Source organism: Mangifera indica, chromosome 9, assembly GCF_011075055.1.
Source record: "Mangifera indica cultivar Alphonso chromosome 9, CATAS_Mindica_2.1, whole genome shotgun sequence".
Classification (NCBI taxonomy): domain Eukaryota; kingdom Viridiplantae; phylum Streptophyta; class Magnoliopsida; order Sapindales; family Anacardiaceae; genus Mangifera; species Mangifera indica.
In genome coordinates this window covers 7,792,202-7,807,438 of record NC_058145.1, presented here as the reverse complement: position 1 = coordinate 7,807,438, position 15,237 = coordinate 7,792,202, and the positions used below count along the sequence as shown (strand labels likewise).

At 29.8% G+C, this 15,237-nt stretch overlaps 1 protein-coding gene across 3 annotated transcripts; it reads right to left on the bottom strand.

Moving 5' to 3' along the window:
- Positions 1-8,467: 8,467 nt before the first annotated feature.
- Positions 8,468-12,564, bottom strand: LOC123224916 (probable inactive purple acid phosphatase 16). Of its 3 annotated transcripts, none has more exons than XM_044648688.1 (5): positions 12,185-12,564; positions 11,358-11,585; positions 10,341-10,617; positions 9,895-9,988; positions 8,468-8,852 (listed from the first exon to the last, which is right to left on the bottom strand). In XM_044648688.1, exons 1-5 carry the CDS (start codon positions 12,453-12,455, stop codon positions 8,643-8,645), a joined length of 1,080 nt encoding a protein of 359 aa, XP_044504623.1. In that variant the 5' UTR covers positions 12,456-12,564; the 3' UTR covers positions 8,468-8,642. The 3 variants fall into 3 exon arrangements, with proteins under 3 accessions (XP_044504623.1, XP_044504621.1, XP_044504622.1); XM_044648686.1 differs by having other exon boundaries at positions 9,895-10,063; positions 12,185-12,563; XM_044648687.1 differs by having other exon boundaries at positions 9,895-10,063; positions 11,358-11,582; positions 12,185-12,561.
- Positions 12,565-15,237: the final 2,673 nt, after the last annotated feature.

Genomic DNA, 15,237 nt, shown 5'->3' with positions numbered 1-15,237 from the left:
TTATGAAATGATGGTCTAACCGTGTGATCTGATTATATACTTAGGTGATTCCATTTGACCAAAGTGATTGATCAATAGAATAGGTTTCCTAACCTTTAAAATACCAATGGACTATAATATTGTCAATATATAATGTTTTGTCATAGTAAAAGCATGGTAGGCAGATACAATTATTCAGTATTGTTTGCATGAATGATTGACTATAATGCAAATGGGAGATTTTTGTAGTTGGTGCTCTAAATCCAATACTCTTGACAATATAAATCCATGTCAAGTCGTATTTATTGGAACTCTTTATTTGTAAATATATATTTTTATATTTATGCTAAAACAAATGTCTATAGGTTGGTAAAACTTTGTCAAGGGGATCAATAAGTAACTTGATCATAAGAACCTTATGAACATAGCTGGTAACCAATCTAAAATTGTTCGTAAGCTCAGTATTATCCTAACCAAGGGCATAGGTAACAATAGTCTCACATGTTAAGGTTATTAGTGTCAACCTAGTGCTACACATGTGTGCATCTCGATTGCAAGTTCATTGGATTGACCCACTGTAGAATTTTATATATATGGTAACTCTAATATATGTGAAACATATCCTTTAATGGAAAGTAGTGCATGTGATATTTCAGCTTGATGTTACTAGAGCATTATGTGTGCCAATGGACCTACTTTGACACTAGCCTAATGTAACCTTTCTTTGAGGGCTAACAATAATGTGGTGGCTAGGTATACCTTGAATCACTCTAGTAGAACATTAAATTCAAAGTAATTGATCCGACCAAACAAAGGCTAGATAGAAGGATCTTTTTTCTTGAAATCCTTCTTACAATTTTTTTGGATCGTTCTCTAAACAAAAACCAACATTTTCTAAATATTTTTAATAAAAATATTCTTTGTAATTGTTACCAATGAACATATTGTAAACAAAATAGTATCATTACAATGGACATAAGTATTGTTCAAGCAATCAATGTTAGAAATTTCCAATATGAGCTAACATTAATTATATTTTGATTTCATAAAATGGGATAATTGGATAGTTCAATGATAGTTTACAAATGAGCTTGAGTAATCAATAAAGATTTGTCTAATTTACTTAAAAGTTATAGGTCTGGGTAGATGGTCTAGTGTGGGCCTTTGGTTATTGGACTAATAAGAGGGTCCAAGTATTCTCTTATAAATTGATTAGGTCCCCACTCAAAACCTAATTTTTAATATGCTTACCTATTTAAAGCCATCATAGGGAGGTTTTTGGAATGGAAAACCTCTCATAACGTGTTTTTAAATTTCCGGTGATTTCCAAATATCTTCAGTTTCAAAGACATGACTCAAACATGTTTTTCTACATCCCTAATTTTGATTTTTTATTAAGTTTAATTATGCAATTTGGTATTCTATATTCTATGGGTATTTAGATTAAATCAAGAATTAAAACCTACAATTGAACCACTTAAAAAATAAATAAAACTATGTGCATACACTTTTTAGTATATAATTCAATACACAAATGATATGTTATCATATAATTGTCTGATTTTGAATTAAGTATAAAATACATCAATCAAATGATGACACATCATCTATTTACCTAATTATGTACTAAAAAGTGTGTGTATATAGTAGTACTCATTAAAAAAAGATGCGACAGTGCATGATAGATGATTTCTGGTGTTAGGCATGTGATACCTCTTTAGGGCTTAAAATTAGTAAATTTTTACTATTATAGTCTAAAATTTATGAAAATTATCAAAAATATTGTTCATATGATAAGATGCAATAAACTTTTGAAAAGATTGTCAAAAATCATAAGGTATTGGATCTCATGAAATATTAAATTGGAGTAACATAATTTCGTGTTAATGAAATAATTTGTAAGCTCTCAGAATGTTGATTGCTAAAGCGACACATTTTGAGGCTTACGAAATGTTCCCTTAAAAAAATGGTATATTTGGTAATTTTAATGCATATAATTTTCTGCCTAAAGGTGGTCATTGTGTGTGCTAAATCTAAGGAAGCATAAGGTTAATTGCATAAATCAACTGGTGGTAAAATATCGAATACATGCAAAGGTAGTTAGGTCTTTCTGACAAATGTTTTTTCCCATAAGGTAGAAGATGAACTATGATCTAGAAAAAAATATATACCTAAAAATGATTTTTCTCAAACATCATATGTTTTAAATATCCTCATAAAGTTTGTTATCCTATCAAGTAGAGGATGACCAATGATCTAGAAAATATATCTACCCAAAGGTGATTTTTTTTTTAACATCATGTGTTCTCAATGTCCTCATAAAGTTCATAAATAACATTGTGCTTAGGACCCTTATTGCATGTCACTTTCTTTGCTTAAAAGTGAGTTGATAATGATACCCAAGGAATCCTTGTAAGGTGCAGCTTATCAAGTTTTCTTTTTTATTTTTAAAGCTACTTTGATTAATTGTTGCCCATGGTTTTAATTTGTAGCATTGTTTTCTTTTAGTTTCCATTTCTATGAGCAATAACAATGTTATTGTTGAGGTTCTAACTAGAAGCAATTTCAAGCAAGGGAAGCAAGATTTGAATTTTCTATAGCCATAGCTATAGGTTATTGGGATATAACACTTATTCAAGATAAGCTAGCAGATATTACTTATATAAATACTATTGAAGAAAATGATTTATTTGCTAAGTGGGAGAGGTCAAATCGTATATGCAAGTTGACTATGAAAAAGACTGTGGTTGAACAACTTCTCTGTGGACTACTAGTTAATGAGACCGCTAAAGAATTCTTTATCGTTGTAGGAAAACGATTTCAAATCTCCAACAATGTTGAAACCTCATCCCCTGTTACTGAGTTGATTAACATAAGATACACAGTGTCTGGGGGCATTAGGGATTACATATTGAAGCTCATTCATATTTAGGACAAACTCAAGAATTATAAAATCTTTTTACCGGAGGAGTTCATCATTTGTCATGCCCTAACTAGCTTACTTCAAACCTTTTCCCAACTCAAGACAGCTTATAGCATCACAAAAGGAACCTTGAGCTTAAATAGTGTAATTACTAAGTGTGTTATTGAGGAGTGTAAAATCCAAAGAGAAAAGGTGATTTGATTCTTTTTGTCTCCATACTAAAGATGATCATGGTAAGAAAAAAAACATTATAAGATAGGCAAGTTTAATTCTATTGCTCCTAAAAATGATTAGAATGAAAGGCATGATCAAGGTTAGAAAATACAAATGGAGTAAAAGATAAAGATCTTGGTAAGTGTTTTTTTTTTTTTTTTTTTGCAAGAAAATGAGGCCATATGAAAAAGAATTGCCCAAAATATAAGTCTGGGTTAGAAAAGAGAGGTAACCCATTAAGCCTTGTGTGCTTTGAATCTAATTTTATTGATATATCGCCAAATTCTTGGTGGCTTGATAGTGGAGCAACTGTGTATGTTTCTTCACTTTACAGGGGTTCAAAAACAAAAAGAGACCAAGTGAGGCTGAGAAGACACTTAGAAATGGAAACAATATAGAAGTTGAAGTAGAATATATAGAAGTTGTTTGGCTTAGGTTGAAAAGTGGTTTCGAGTTAGTTTTAGATAATACATTCTACGTATCTTCATTTAGAAAGAATTTGATTTCAGTCTCGAATTTGTAAAAATTTAGATTTTGCTTTAAGTTTGAAAAATCTTTGGCTATGTTATCTTTAAATTCTAAAGTTATTGATGAATATGTTATGAATAATGGATTGTATAGTGTGTGTTTACCCCTAATAAATTCTTATGTTTCTATAAATGTTGAAAATAATGTGGGAAAAAGATCATTAATTGATGAAAAATTCTTCTTGTTATGACATAAAAGGTTTAGTTATATCTCTATGGAAAAGATTGAGAGATTGATAAAAGATAATATACTCTCCTCATTAAATTCTGAGGATCTAGAAACTTGTATTGATTACAATAGGGGAAAATTGACCAAGACTTAAAAAAAGATGCAACTTGTAGTTCAAATTTATTGGAAGTGATTTATACTGATATAAATGGGTTTTACTCTACTACAATTTGTAGTTGTCAATATATTATTACTTTTATTGATGACTTTTCTCATTATGGTTTCTTCTATTTGATTAAAAAAAAAATCTGATACCTTAAAGAAATTTAAGGTCTTCAAAATTGAACTGGAAAAACAATTGGAGAAAGTTATTAAGGTAGTAAGATTTGATTGTGGGGTGAGTATTATAGTAGACATGGAGATTCAAGTCAATATATAGGCTAGTTTGCCAAGTACTTACAAGAATATGAGATTATTGCCCAATACACCATGCTTGGGAGCCTTGATCAAAATGGTGTGGCAAAAATACGTAACCGCACACTTATAGATATGGTAAGGAGTATGATAAGTAGAACTAATTTGCCTAAATTCTTTAGAGGAGAGTCGATCAAAATGACTTTATACATTCTGAATAGAGTTCCTAGTAAATCTTTTCCCAAAACACCTTTTGAGTTATAGATTGATAATAAGCCTAGTCTTAACCATTTTTAAGTTTGTGGTTACTCTGCTAAAGTTAGGATTTATAATCCTAGTGAGAAAAAGCTAGATCTTCACTCCATCAGGTGTTATTTTATAGGGTACCTATCTCACTCTAAGAGATATAGGTTTTACTATCTTTCATGTTGTACAAGAATAATAGAGTCTCAAACTACTAAGTTTTTTGAGTTTGTTGTTCATGATGCTTCATTATCTACTAAGATTCATATTATTGTTGATTTTTCTATTGGTGTTCATGAAATAGTTGTCACCTTTCCTTTGCCTCCTTCCTTTGGGATAAATGATTATATCTGAAGAGAAACAATTGAAGTTCAAGAAACCTTTACACCATAAATTGAAACTCTTGAAAATATAACACAAGATCTTATAGTTGAGATACCCTTTCAGAGATTAATGAGATGAAGAAGGGATACCATATCAAATATCTATGTTTATTTGGCTGAAAATGAGTATGACATTGGAGATATGATTGATCCAATTTCGTTCTTAGATGTGATTAAAAGTCCAAGTGCAAACATGTGGATGAAAGCTATGGAAGATGAGATGTAATCCATGAAGGAAAATATGGTTTGGGATCTTATGGAGTTCCTTGAAGGTTTCAAACCTATTAGTTGTAAATGAGTCTTTAAGACTAAAAGAGATTCAAAGGGAAAGATAAACATATTCAAAACAATATTAGTTGTAAAAGGGTTTACTCATAAATAAGTGATTGACTACAATGAGACATTCTCTCTTGTATCCTTAAAAGATTCATTTAGAATTATAATAGTCTTGGTAGCCCATGTCAAGACAGCTTTTCTCAATGGTGATCTTAATGAGGAGATGTATATGAAACAACTAGATGGTTTTGTGGTTAAAGGGAAATAACATATAGTATGTAAACTTAAAAAGTCTATCTATAGTTTAAAACAAACTTCTAAGCAATGGTATCTTAAGTTTGATAAGGTTGTGACCTCGCATGGCTTCACTAAGAATAGATTTGATCAATATGTGTATATAAAGATCAATGGGAGTACGTTTATTTTCTTTGTACTTTATGTTGATGATATTTTGCTTACGAGTAGTGATTACAGCATGTTTTATGAGACTAAGCAGTTTTTGTCCAAAGCCTTCGACATGAAAGATTTTGGGGAAGCTTATTTTGCTCTTAGCATTGAAATCCACCGAGATAGAATTCGTGATTTGCTCGACTTATCTTAAAATGCATATATTAAACATGTTCTTAAGAGATTCTAAATGTGAGATTGTAGTGCTAGCAATGTATCTGTTGTAAAAAGAGATAGGTTTAATAACAAGCAATATCCTCAAAAAGATGTTGAAAGGGCATTTATGAAAGATAAACTGTATGCTAGTATGATTGGGAGCCTGATGTATACCTAAGTGTGCACAAGACTTGACATAGCTTTTATTGTGAATGTTCTCAATTGATATGTTACTAATCCAGGTTCTAATCATTAGGTAGCAGCCAAGAAAATCATAAGATATTTGTAGAATGCTAAAGATTTCATGCTTGTGTATAGAAAAACAGAAACTCTTGAGGTAAGGGGATATTCTGATTCAAACTTCAGCGAATGTCTTGATGACTTCAAATCTACTTAGAGTATATTTTTATGCTTGCAGGTAGGGTCATATCTTGGAAAAGCATCAAGCAGATATTAGTAGCGTATTCAACCATGTATATAGAATTTATTGTTTGTTATGGGGCATCTAACCATGCCATATAGTTAAAGAATTACATCTTTGAGCTTCAAGTGTTTGATTCCATTTCTAGACCACTTGTGATCTACTATGATAATTATGTAGATGTGTTTTTTTGCAAGAACAATAAAGTCAGTAGCAAGTTAAAAGATATAGAGATAAAATATCTTACAGTCAAGGATCTTGTAAAGAAATGATACATTGTAGTATAGCATATTAGTATTAATGTTATATTAGCTGATCTCTTAACCAAAAGACTCAAACCCATTGTTTTTAAAAGTCATGTAATGAATGTGAGTGTGTTAGAATCCTTTGATATCTTAGGTTAATGGGAGTCTTAAAATAATTTATATTTATTTTCTACTTTACTTAATAACATTATTAAATTAGATGATTTATTAAAATTATGAGTTTTTGCAAAACTTATTATATGAATATTTAATGATATATTTATTTGTGTATAAATATATGCACATATATACAGTTAAGGTATAACATCTATCTCAAGATAATGTTTCTTTTGAGAATGACAATTATATGTGTATGTTTCATAAGTCTCAAGTAAGAATGAAACATACAAATGTCATTGGAAACAAAAAAAATTCTCTTATTTTTTTTGAAACATAAAGGTTAGAAAGAAATCGTAAAAGTTAAAAAGAAATAATAAAAAGTACTGATAAAGATATAACATTGCTTATAATCGCTTTATTAGGTGTTATTCTGCCACACTCTCATATCTAATCCATGTTGCTTTGATTATTAGTAATTGTAATCAAGGATGATCTTATGTCGATAGAGTACATAAGTAATATTCTGACTTGTTAGTTGTAATCATATCAACTAAATTATTTATTATAGTGTAATTTATCTTTAAACTATTTTGTTTTCTAAAATAAACACCAGTTAAAGTTAAAAATGTCGATTACCCGAGAGTAAAAAAAAATATTTTATTTTTCTTCAAATAAAATAAAAATAATTAATGTGATCTAAGTGAAAAAAATGTTAGAAAATTTCAATATGTTCTAACATTAATTATGTTTTGATTTTATAAAACTAGATAATTAGATAGTTTAATGACAATTCACAAAAGGGTTCGATTGATCAATAAAGATATGTCCAATACACTTAAAGGTTATGGGTCTAGATAGACAATTTGGTATAGACCTTTGGTTATTAGAGATTTAATGGGAGGGTTCAAGTAATATTTTATAAGTTGGTTAGGTTCTTACTCCAAAACCTAATTTTTGGTACGTTTACCCATTCAAATCTGTCATATAAAGGTTTCTAAAGTGAAAGACCTATCATAACGTGTTTTTAAGTTTCAAGTAATTTCTAAAGATTTTTGGTTATAGAAACATAGCTCAAACGTATTTTTCTACATCTCTAATTTTGATTATGTATTAAGTTTAATTATGCAATATGGTATTCTATATCCTACGTGTATTTAGATTAAATCAAGAATTAATACTTACAATCAATAAAACTATATGCATACACTTTTTAGTAGATAATTTAGTATACAAATAATGTATCATCATATCATTATTTGATTTTAAATTAAGAATAAAATACACTAATCAAATGATAACACATCATCTACTTACCTATTTATATACTAAAAAGTGTTTGTGCAATCACTACTCATTAAAAAAAAATTTCCTTTATACTGGAGTATGATTGTTTTGTGTTTCAGATCGACATTGTCTAATGCAATCTCATCAAATTCACACGTCAACACACAAAAAATAACTTGTATCTTCAAATATTTTAGTGCAATATTGGAAAATAAATTACCATATCTATTTTTTGAGTTTATTGAAAACCAACTTTAAATTTTATAAAGTGGTTTATCGTTTGAAATTAATAAATTAAATTTCTTTTATTAGAAGATTATGGGAATTTACCATAACCGATTTGATTAATTTACTGTAGAAATTAAATTATTTTTTAGCTTCGAATTAGGTAATAATAGCTTAAAATTTTGACTATAGTTTTTCTTGTTCTTCTTAATTTTATGACACTTAAAATACACTTACAACAGAGATATATAGTTGCAATTATTTTTGCTACCATGTATGTTATAAATTGTACATAATTGTTTAAAAATTAATCTTAAGATTGCGAACATAATTTCCCTAAATTTAACCTGCCAGCATGAATTTGCAGTTTTTCATGATTTTTTTTTTCCTTTTTGGGTTAGTAGGGTATCAAATCTGGCATTTTACACATTTACATATCAACTAAACACACAACAGAAGAATGTTTATACAATAAAAGCATTCATACATACACATCTTCATTTCACATTTTTATATTTATACTTACACATCTACATTTCACCTTTTTCCATTTAATTCAAAACAATTTTCAATCCCTTGATGCTAAATATACATTGCAATGTGGAAGCTGCATGTCATCAACTCAAGATGACTTCACTATGTACAAGTCCATCTTCCATCCTTATCCATGATTTAATAGAGAAAGGATCTTCAGTGATCTCCACAATTCTAGCCCCTCTAGGCCAATTTCCATAGCCACCATAGCCAGTGTGTCTAGCATAGCAAAGCCAGAGTTTGTGATAGGGGCAACACCAGTCCAATCCATGGTCGTGTCCAACAAACACTGCCTGCCACGTGAAGAGAATACAAATCAGTTGGACCCATTTAAAGAAAAGATGTAGCTAAAATTGAGTATCAACTATCAAGAATCTGGACCACATATGCACCTATGTATCACGTTCACTATTTGGTGCCCACTAAAAGGGTTGCACAAAAATAGATATCAACAACACATCATCAACAATTTGAAAAAGATAGAAAGATTCTCATTCATCAATGCAGGGGCCAATATGAGGAAACATAACATATGCAGCACATATATTTTCAAATAGTATTAAAGTTCTTGTTCTATTGCCTATCTCTAACTTACCAAATAAAGATATGACAGAAAAATTCAGATACATTTCATCACCCAACAATGTTTGACTTCAACAACTGTGGCAATAATCTAAATTTTTGTCCTCACATTTTCAGGAAATTAGTAGAAATGAAGGTTAAGTACATTTAAGCATCAGTGTTGATTTAAAGACTTCCCAGACAAACAAGAGAAATAACTCCAAAGATATGTGCAAAGATAATTCTTGTATGGGTCACGTACTGATTTAACCATGAAATGTTCATGACACTGAGGACAAAAAAGAGAGAAACAATGTAAATTTGAAATGTTCCTCATGGGACTGTTCTAAATCTGGAACATCGTGGCTTTCATTCTAATCTCAGATAGAAGTAGGAAACAATGAGAAAACATCAGACTGCAAAAGAATTTTTTAACATATGAAATCTTAAGAATAAGATTTTTACATTCCCAGGAAGCATAGAATATTCTTCCTGGGAATGGAAAACTGAAATGACCAATGAGTTTAAAAGAGGCTTGGAACCACCCTGCTAGGATCCAAAATGCCATTTGAGCACCAATTGATTCAATAATACCCTAGTTAATCGGGTTCTTATCTTTACCTAGCTAAACACGAGATCATAGAACAAGGCCAGTTCAGCACCATCTCGATCATGACTTGACAGTTTTTTTTGAGCATAAACAATTTTTTTTTTTTGTATGCATGATGTCGCTTCAGTAATATATATCTAATAAGATTTCCATTATAATCTCACCTTGACAGAATGCCTTCGGACGAGAATTTTCATTATACCCATTTCAGCTTCTTGTGGAGTGACACTTTCCCTATTCATTGAACCCACACAAGGCCTGTGGATTCCAAAATATGGAGCCACTTTCTTATAAGCTTTACTTGGTATATGCCAAAAAACTATCTCAGGAACGCTGCCGAACAAAATTTTTAATCAACAGAAAAATCATTTATAATATTCACATTACTTTATTTGGTGCCTCTAAAGAAGAACAGTCAAATTTCCAGTAAAAGGCATCTAGATCTATCTTGATAGAAAATAACCTTAAAACAGAACTCGGCTCATTTTCATGATTTTCTCCCTTTCTTCACTTGGCAACCATATATGTTACTGATCAATTATTTACAATTTAAAACTTCAATTCAATATATCCTATCCTACCTTAATAAATTTCTACAAAATCCATTTACCTTGAATCAGGATTAATCTCTTGAGATTTAAGCTGGAACCATTCTGCTTGGGCACTTGATATAACTTCTGGGTATGAGCCACCACCAGAATCTAAAAAGTACATATAGGCCACAGCTTTCACAGGATCATTTGATGATGAGACCTGGAGAACATAATTAGAAATACTTGGCCATAGATCTTTAGGCCCAATTCCAGAATGTGATAGCACATTATAATCAATTTCTTTCTTCATTAGCTCCATACGATGTGTGCCTTTGAAGCCACAATCTCCTTGACCTGGCATGAAAATCATATCCTGACTTAGGAAATGCAAATATCAATCTGCAATAAGAAGTAAATAATCCTATAAAGAATTTTCTGATTTTCATGTTAGGTAAAATCACTGATTTAAACCCAAGAGAAATTGTCCTTCCTTCTTAGAAGGGTAAACTAATTCATCAATAACATTAAATAAAATAATCATCATCAAAATCAAAACCATATAATTCCAAGGGAACTTCTAGAAAGAATGAAAAATTATTGAATTTATGTTAACAATATTTTTGAAATTGGAATTAAATCCAGTCACAGAGTTGAGTTTATTTTACCAAAGTTCATCTGGAAATGAAGGCAAATTTACGAATGTCAAAAAACAATTATTGACCATAAAACCAAAAGGAAATCATTTACTTTCTAATAGTTTCATACTAGATGATTATGAAATCTTTTTGTAAACCAAAATTTACTTAAATAAGCAAAATATCCTCCTTCATCAACATACAAGAAAAGTTCTTACTATAATCACAGGCACTGATGGACAACACCAACATTAAGTTTTGGAGCATAGATTTAAAAATATCTATATTTTCTAGTTGAGCAATCTTATTTTAAACAAATGATGGGTGCTATATTGGATAAGAATCATAATCTTGTGGAAAAGAAGCAGCCAAATGTAATGCATAATCGATGGCTAGTTATTTCCCTGAAAATAGCAATAGTCATTGACTTATTCCATATATTTCAAACTTCATACTGACCTGAATGTGATGAATTGGCCACAGGGCAGAGAAGTTGCGGAATTCCAGGGGCTGAAAACCACTCTAGCGGCCACTCAAATGGTGCATCATCATGGTTTCCAAACACACTAGCCCATGGTATGCCCCTTGCTTTTGTCGGAGACATTGCTTGATCCCAATACAAGCTTGCATTTGCAATTGGTATGTTGTTGGCAGTAATGACATCTCCAAGGTATATGACAAAATCTGCTTTGTAATTCAGTTCAAATTAGGTTAAGGAAATAAGAGAAGTGATAATAAAGAAACATCATGGTCCATTATCAAGATATCGTCCTTGCATTTATCTCTTACCCACCTCAATGGTGGGGTTTAGAGCACATTCCCTCTTGATTGAAGAATTCATGCGTTCAAAACAAGGGGAATGCATTCTGAGCCTCAATATTTGAGTTAGACAGCAAAGTTTGATATTTGGTAAAATATCAACCGCAATGCCATGTTTCTTCCCCACCAAGCCTTTGAAAGCAAACTGGTGCCCAGTTGTAAAACTAATCGGCACAAGTAAAATCCCTACTAGAAAACTTGATACCCACAAAATGAATAAACGTTTTCAATGCAACTGTGTGTTGAACTACAAATCCAATTGCACGTCAAAATTAAAGACTTAAGGAGTTCAAATAATTTCAATCTCAATGCTCCATACATCCTCTAAGCATTTCATCAGCTTTTGATAGCACTTCAAATACTCAAAATTCTTTTTAAAATTTCCAGTGTTGATGTTAAAAAAAAAAAAAAAAAGAATTTTGTTAAAGAAACATCAAAATCAAGTAGATTTTAGGATGAAAAAATACCAGGAGTTTCATGGTCAAGTACAGTAGACATAACTCTGACAGAGTTGATATCCTGGCGAGGACCCCAATCAGTCCACGCGTTCTCTCCGAAATGCAAGTCAGCAAAAATACCAATCTTGAAACTTCCACTACTTTCTCCTACTCTCAAATCAGTTTCCGCGGTTGTTCGGAGATGATCATCGTAACAGAGAATGAAGATGGCGTGTGAGTATAATAAAAAAAGATTAATGAAGGATATTATTCCCAAATGGCTCGTTTCTTTCGCCATCATCAAAGAGTGAATGTGAAACGATGAAGAAGCAGGTTGGTGTTTGTAGTTGGTGTAAAGTCAATGCCATATGTTTTGTTTTGGGTTGGGTAGATTCTTGTCGCTAATCCAATTCTTAATTCTGAGATACTCTAAATTATTGTTAAATATTTATGTTCTGAAATTACTACAAAACCCTCAGTAAGTAAGCTCAATTATTTACAGAAGAAACTTCCAGGATCTTGAATACTTTAATTTATTATTATTATTATTTTTTTTGAAAAATGTTTGAGAGTAATATTTTGTACTCCAACAAATGGTATAATTTTATTCCTATAATTTTAGATCGTAGAATTTAATTTAATAATTTTAAGGTAAAAAATAAATAAATAAATAATTATATAATTTAATAATAAAATTATGTGTATAATTTTATATATAAATAATTATGTATTATTATGTGATTATATATTATTTTATTTTTAATTTTTAATTATTCAATCACATGATGAGACATTGTTATTTCTATTCATAATTTTTCAAAGTTTTATATATTGTTGTAGTTCTTAAACTTGAATGAAAAATATTTAACAAAATTATTTGATATTTGGTTATAATTAAACTGGATTATTTAATTAATCTAATTAAATTAATAATTTATTAATTTTTGAGAAAAAAATTGTTTTTTCCAAATGGGTCACACATAATTTATCTTTTTTAAATCACTCTTCTAAATTTAATACAGAATAATTAATTAGAATAGTCTAATTAAGAATCTACACAAATTTAGCCAATATTCCAAGAATTATAGGGATATAAGCAAAAAAAAAAAAAAAACAATATCTATAGGGATATAACACTATAATATCCTAACATTATCTCAATAAAAAACAAATTTCTATTTTTGTTCATTTGTGATTATTACGAATTTTAAGTATGGTATTTAACATTCTTTATTAAAGGTGTTTGTGAATTTGAATTAGTTTTAGTATTAAATAGGAAAAAATTGTAGGTAGGATCGAGTTTGGTAGGATCGAGTTTGGAGTAATTGCATGTATTATTTATAAGTCTAATATCATTTTCATTTTTGTTTTTTGTTTATTCTCTATTTTTATTGTGAATTTCACTTAAAAATATGATTCATAACCTTGTTCACTAAGGGAGCATTTGGTTCCAGTTTTTTAAGATTACTTTGGTAATTTATCTTTTATTTTTTTATTTGGTTTGTCAGTAATAAAATATTACAATAATCTTTTATTACCAATGCTGACGTGGTACCACCTTCACCTTAGGTATTTAAAAATTACCAAGGTAATCTTGATTTTATTATAATAATATTATTATTTATTAATTTTTTGAAACAAAAATAAATTTATTTTTAATTAATATGACAAATAATATAAAAAATATTTAAAAATAATTATATTTAAGGGCATTTAAGTAAAATAATTTACTAGTAATTTTTTATTACTTTTAATCAAACACAATAATTATTTATACATATCAAATTTTATCAAACATAGTAATTATTTATACTTAATAATCTTCTAAGTAATCTATCTTCAAGATAATCTTTCTATTTTAATAATAAAACATTACCCAAAACAAACGCCCCCTAAGGGTAATTATGAAATTGAGTTAAAAAAATATGTGCAAAATGCTAAGAAATTATAGGTAAGCATGAGATATGAGTAATTACATGTATTTTTTTTTTTTTTTTGGGAGTGGAAGTTACGTTTATTATTTGTGTCTAATATCAATCTCGTTATTTAATAAATTTTTTATTTTTATTGAGAATAAAACTTAGAGCCATAACTCTTAATCTTGTTATTGCTTGGTTTCTTATTTTTTATTAAGGATAAATGTGATTTTGAGTTAAAATTTTTACGAAATGTCACAAAATCATGGGTAAGTGTTTTCCAGGGAAGTAGACATGATATAGACAAGGGAAATTAAATAAAAGGTCAAATGACTAATTCCCACCCAAGGTTTAGTGTAAATCTAAACTCACCTTTGTTAATTTTTGAAAACTCAGATACCCCATCATCTATTAGTTTCGATTGTTACAGTTAGGGATAAAATTATCATTTAGAAATTTTTATTTAAATAAAGAAAATTTTTTTATTTTTCCCCCTTAACTTTAAAAACTAACAATTTTCCCTTAACTTAATTTTAAAAAATTAATCCTTCACCCCCACCATATATGTTTTTAGACTTTTATATTTTTAGAATGAGCAACCACCCCACTGAAACTTTGAAACATTGCACTTACAATCCAAAAACTTTATTCCATCTTTTTGATGATCATTCTTTCGCGCGTTCCTCTTCTATGACATCTCCCTCCCTCCCTAGTGGTTTCTTGGAGAGAAAACTATCAAAAATCCAATTAAAATGACCAGATTTTTGTGAAGGAAGTTTTCTAAAACGATGACGAATTGCAACGAAGATTGATGTAAAACGTTAATCTTTGACGTCCTTCATCTTTGGGAAATGTCGATCTGAGTTTCTAGAAGACAAGGATGCCAAAGATCAACGTTTCACATCAATCTTCATTGTGATTCATCGTTGTTTCAAGAAGCTTTGTGTGCAAGAATCTGGCCATTTTGGTTGGTCTTGGTGGTCATCCACAATAGAGGAAGTTGCAACTGGTATCGATGGTCGTTCATGACGGAGAAAGAAGGTCGGTTGTCACCAGAGAAAGCTTACCAAAGAAGGAAAGTAAAAAAAAAAGAAACCCTAAGGGTTAAATGGTCACTTTTCAAACTTGAGTAGAAGGAAATTGTTAGTTTTTAAGCCAGGGGAAAAT

Coding starts and splice junctions, on each gene's coding strand:
- LOC123224916 (XM_044648686.1), bottom strand. CDS start 12,455: ATGATGGCGAAAGAAACGAGCCATTTGGGAATAATATCCTTCATTAAT. Junction 11,586..12,184: donor ACTTGACCATGAAACTCCTG/GTATTTTTTCAT, acceptor TGAATTACAAAG/CAGATTTTGTCATATACCTT. Junction 10,618..11,357: donor GGCCAATTCATCACATTCAG/GTCAGTATGAAG, acceptor TTTTCATGCCAG/GTCAAGGAGATTGTGGCTTC.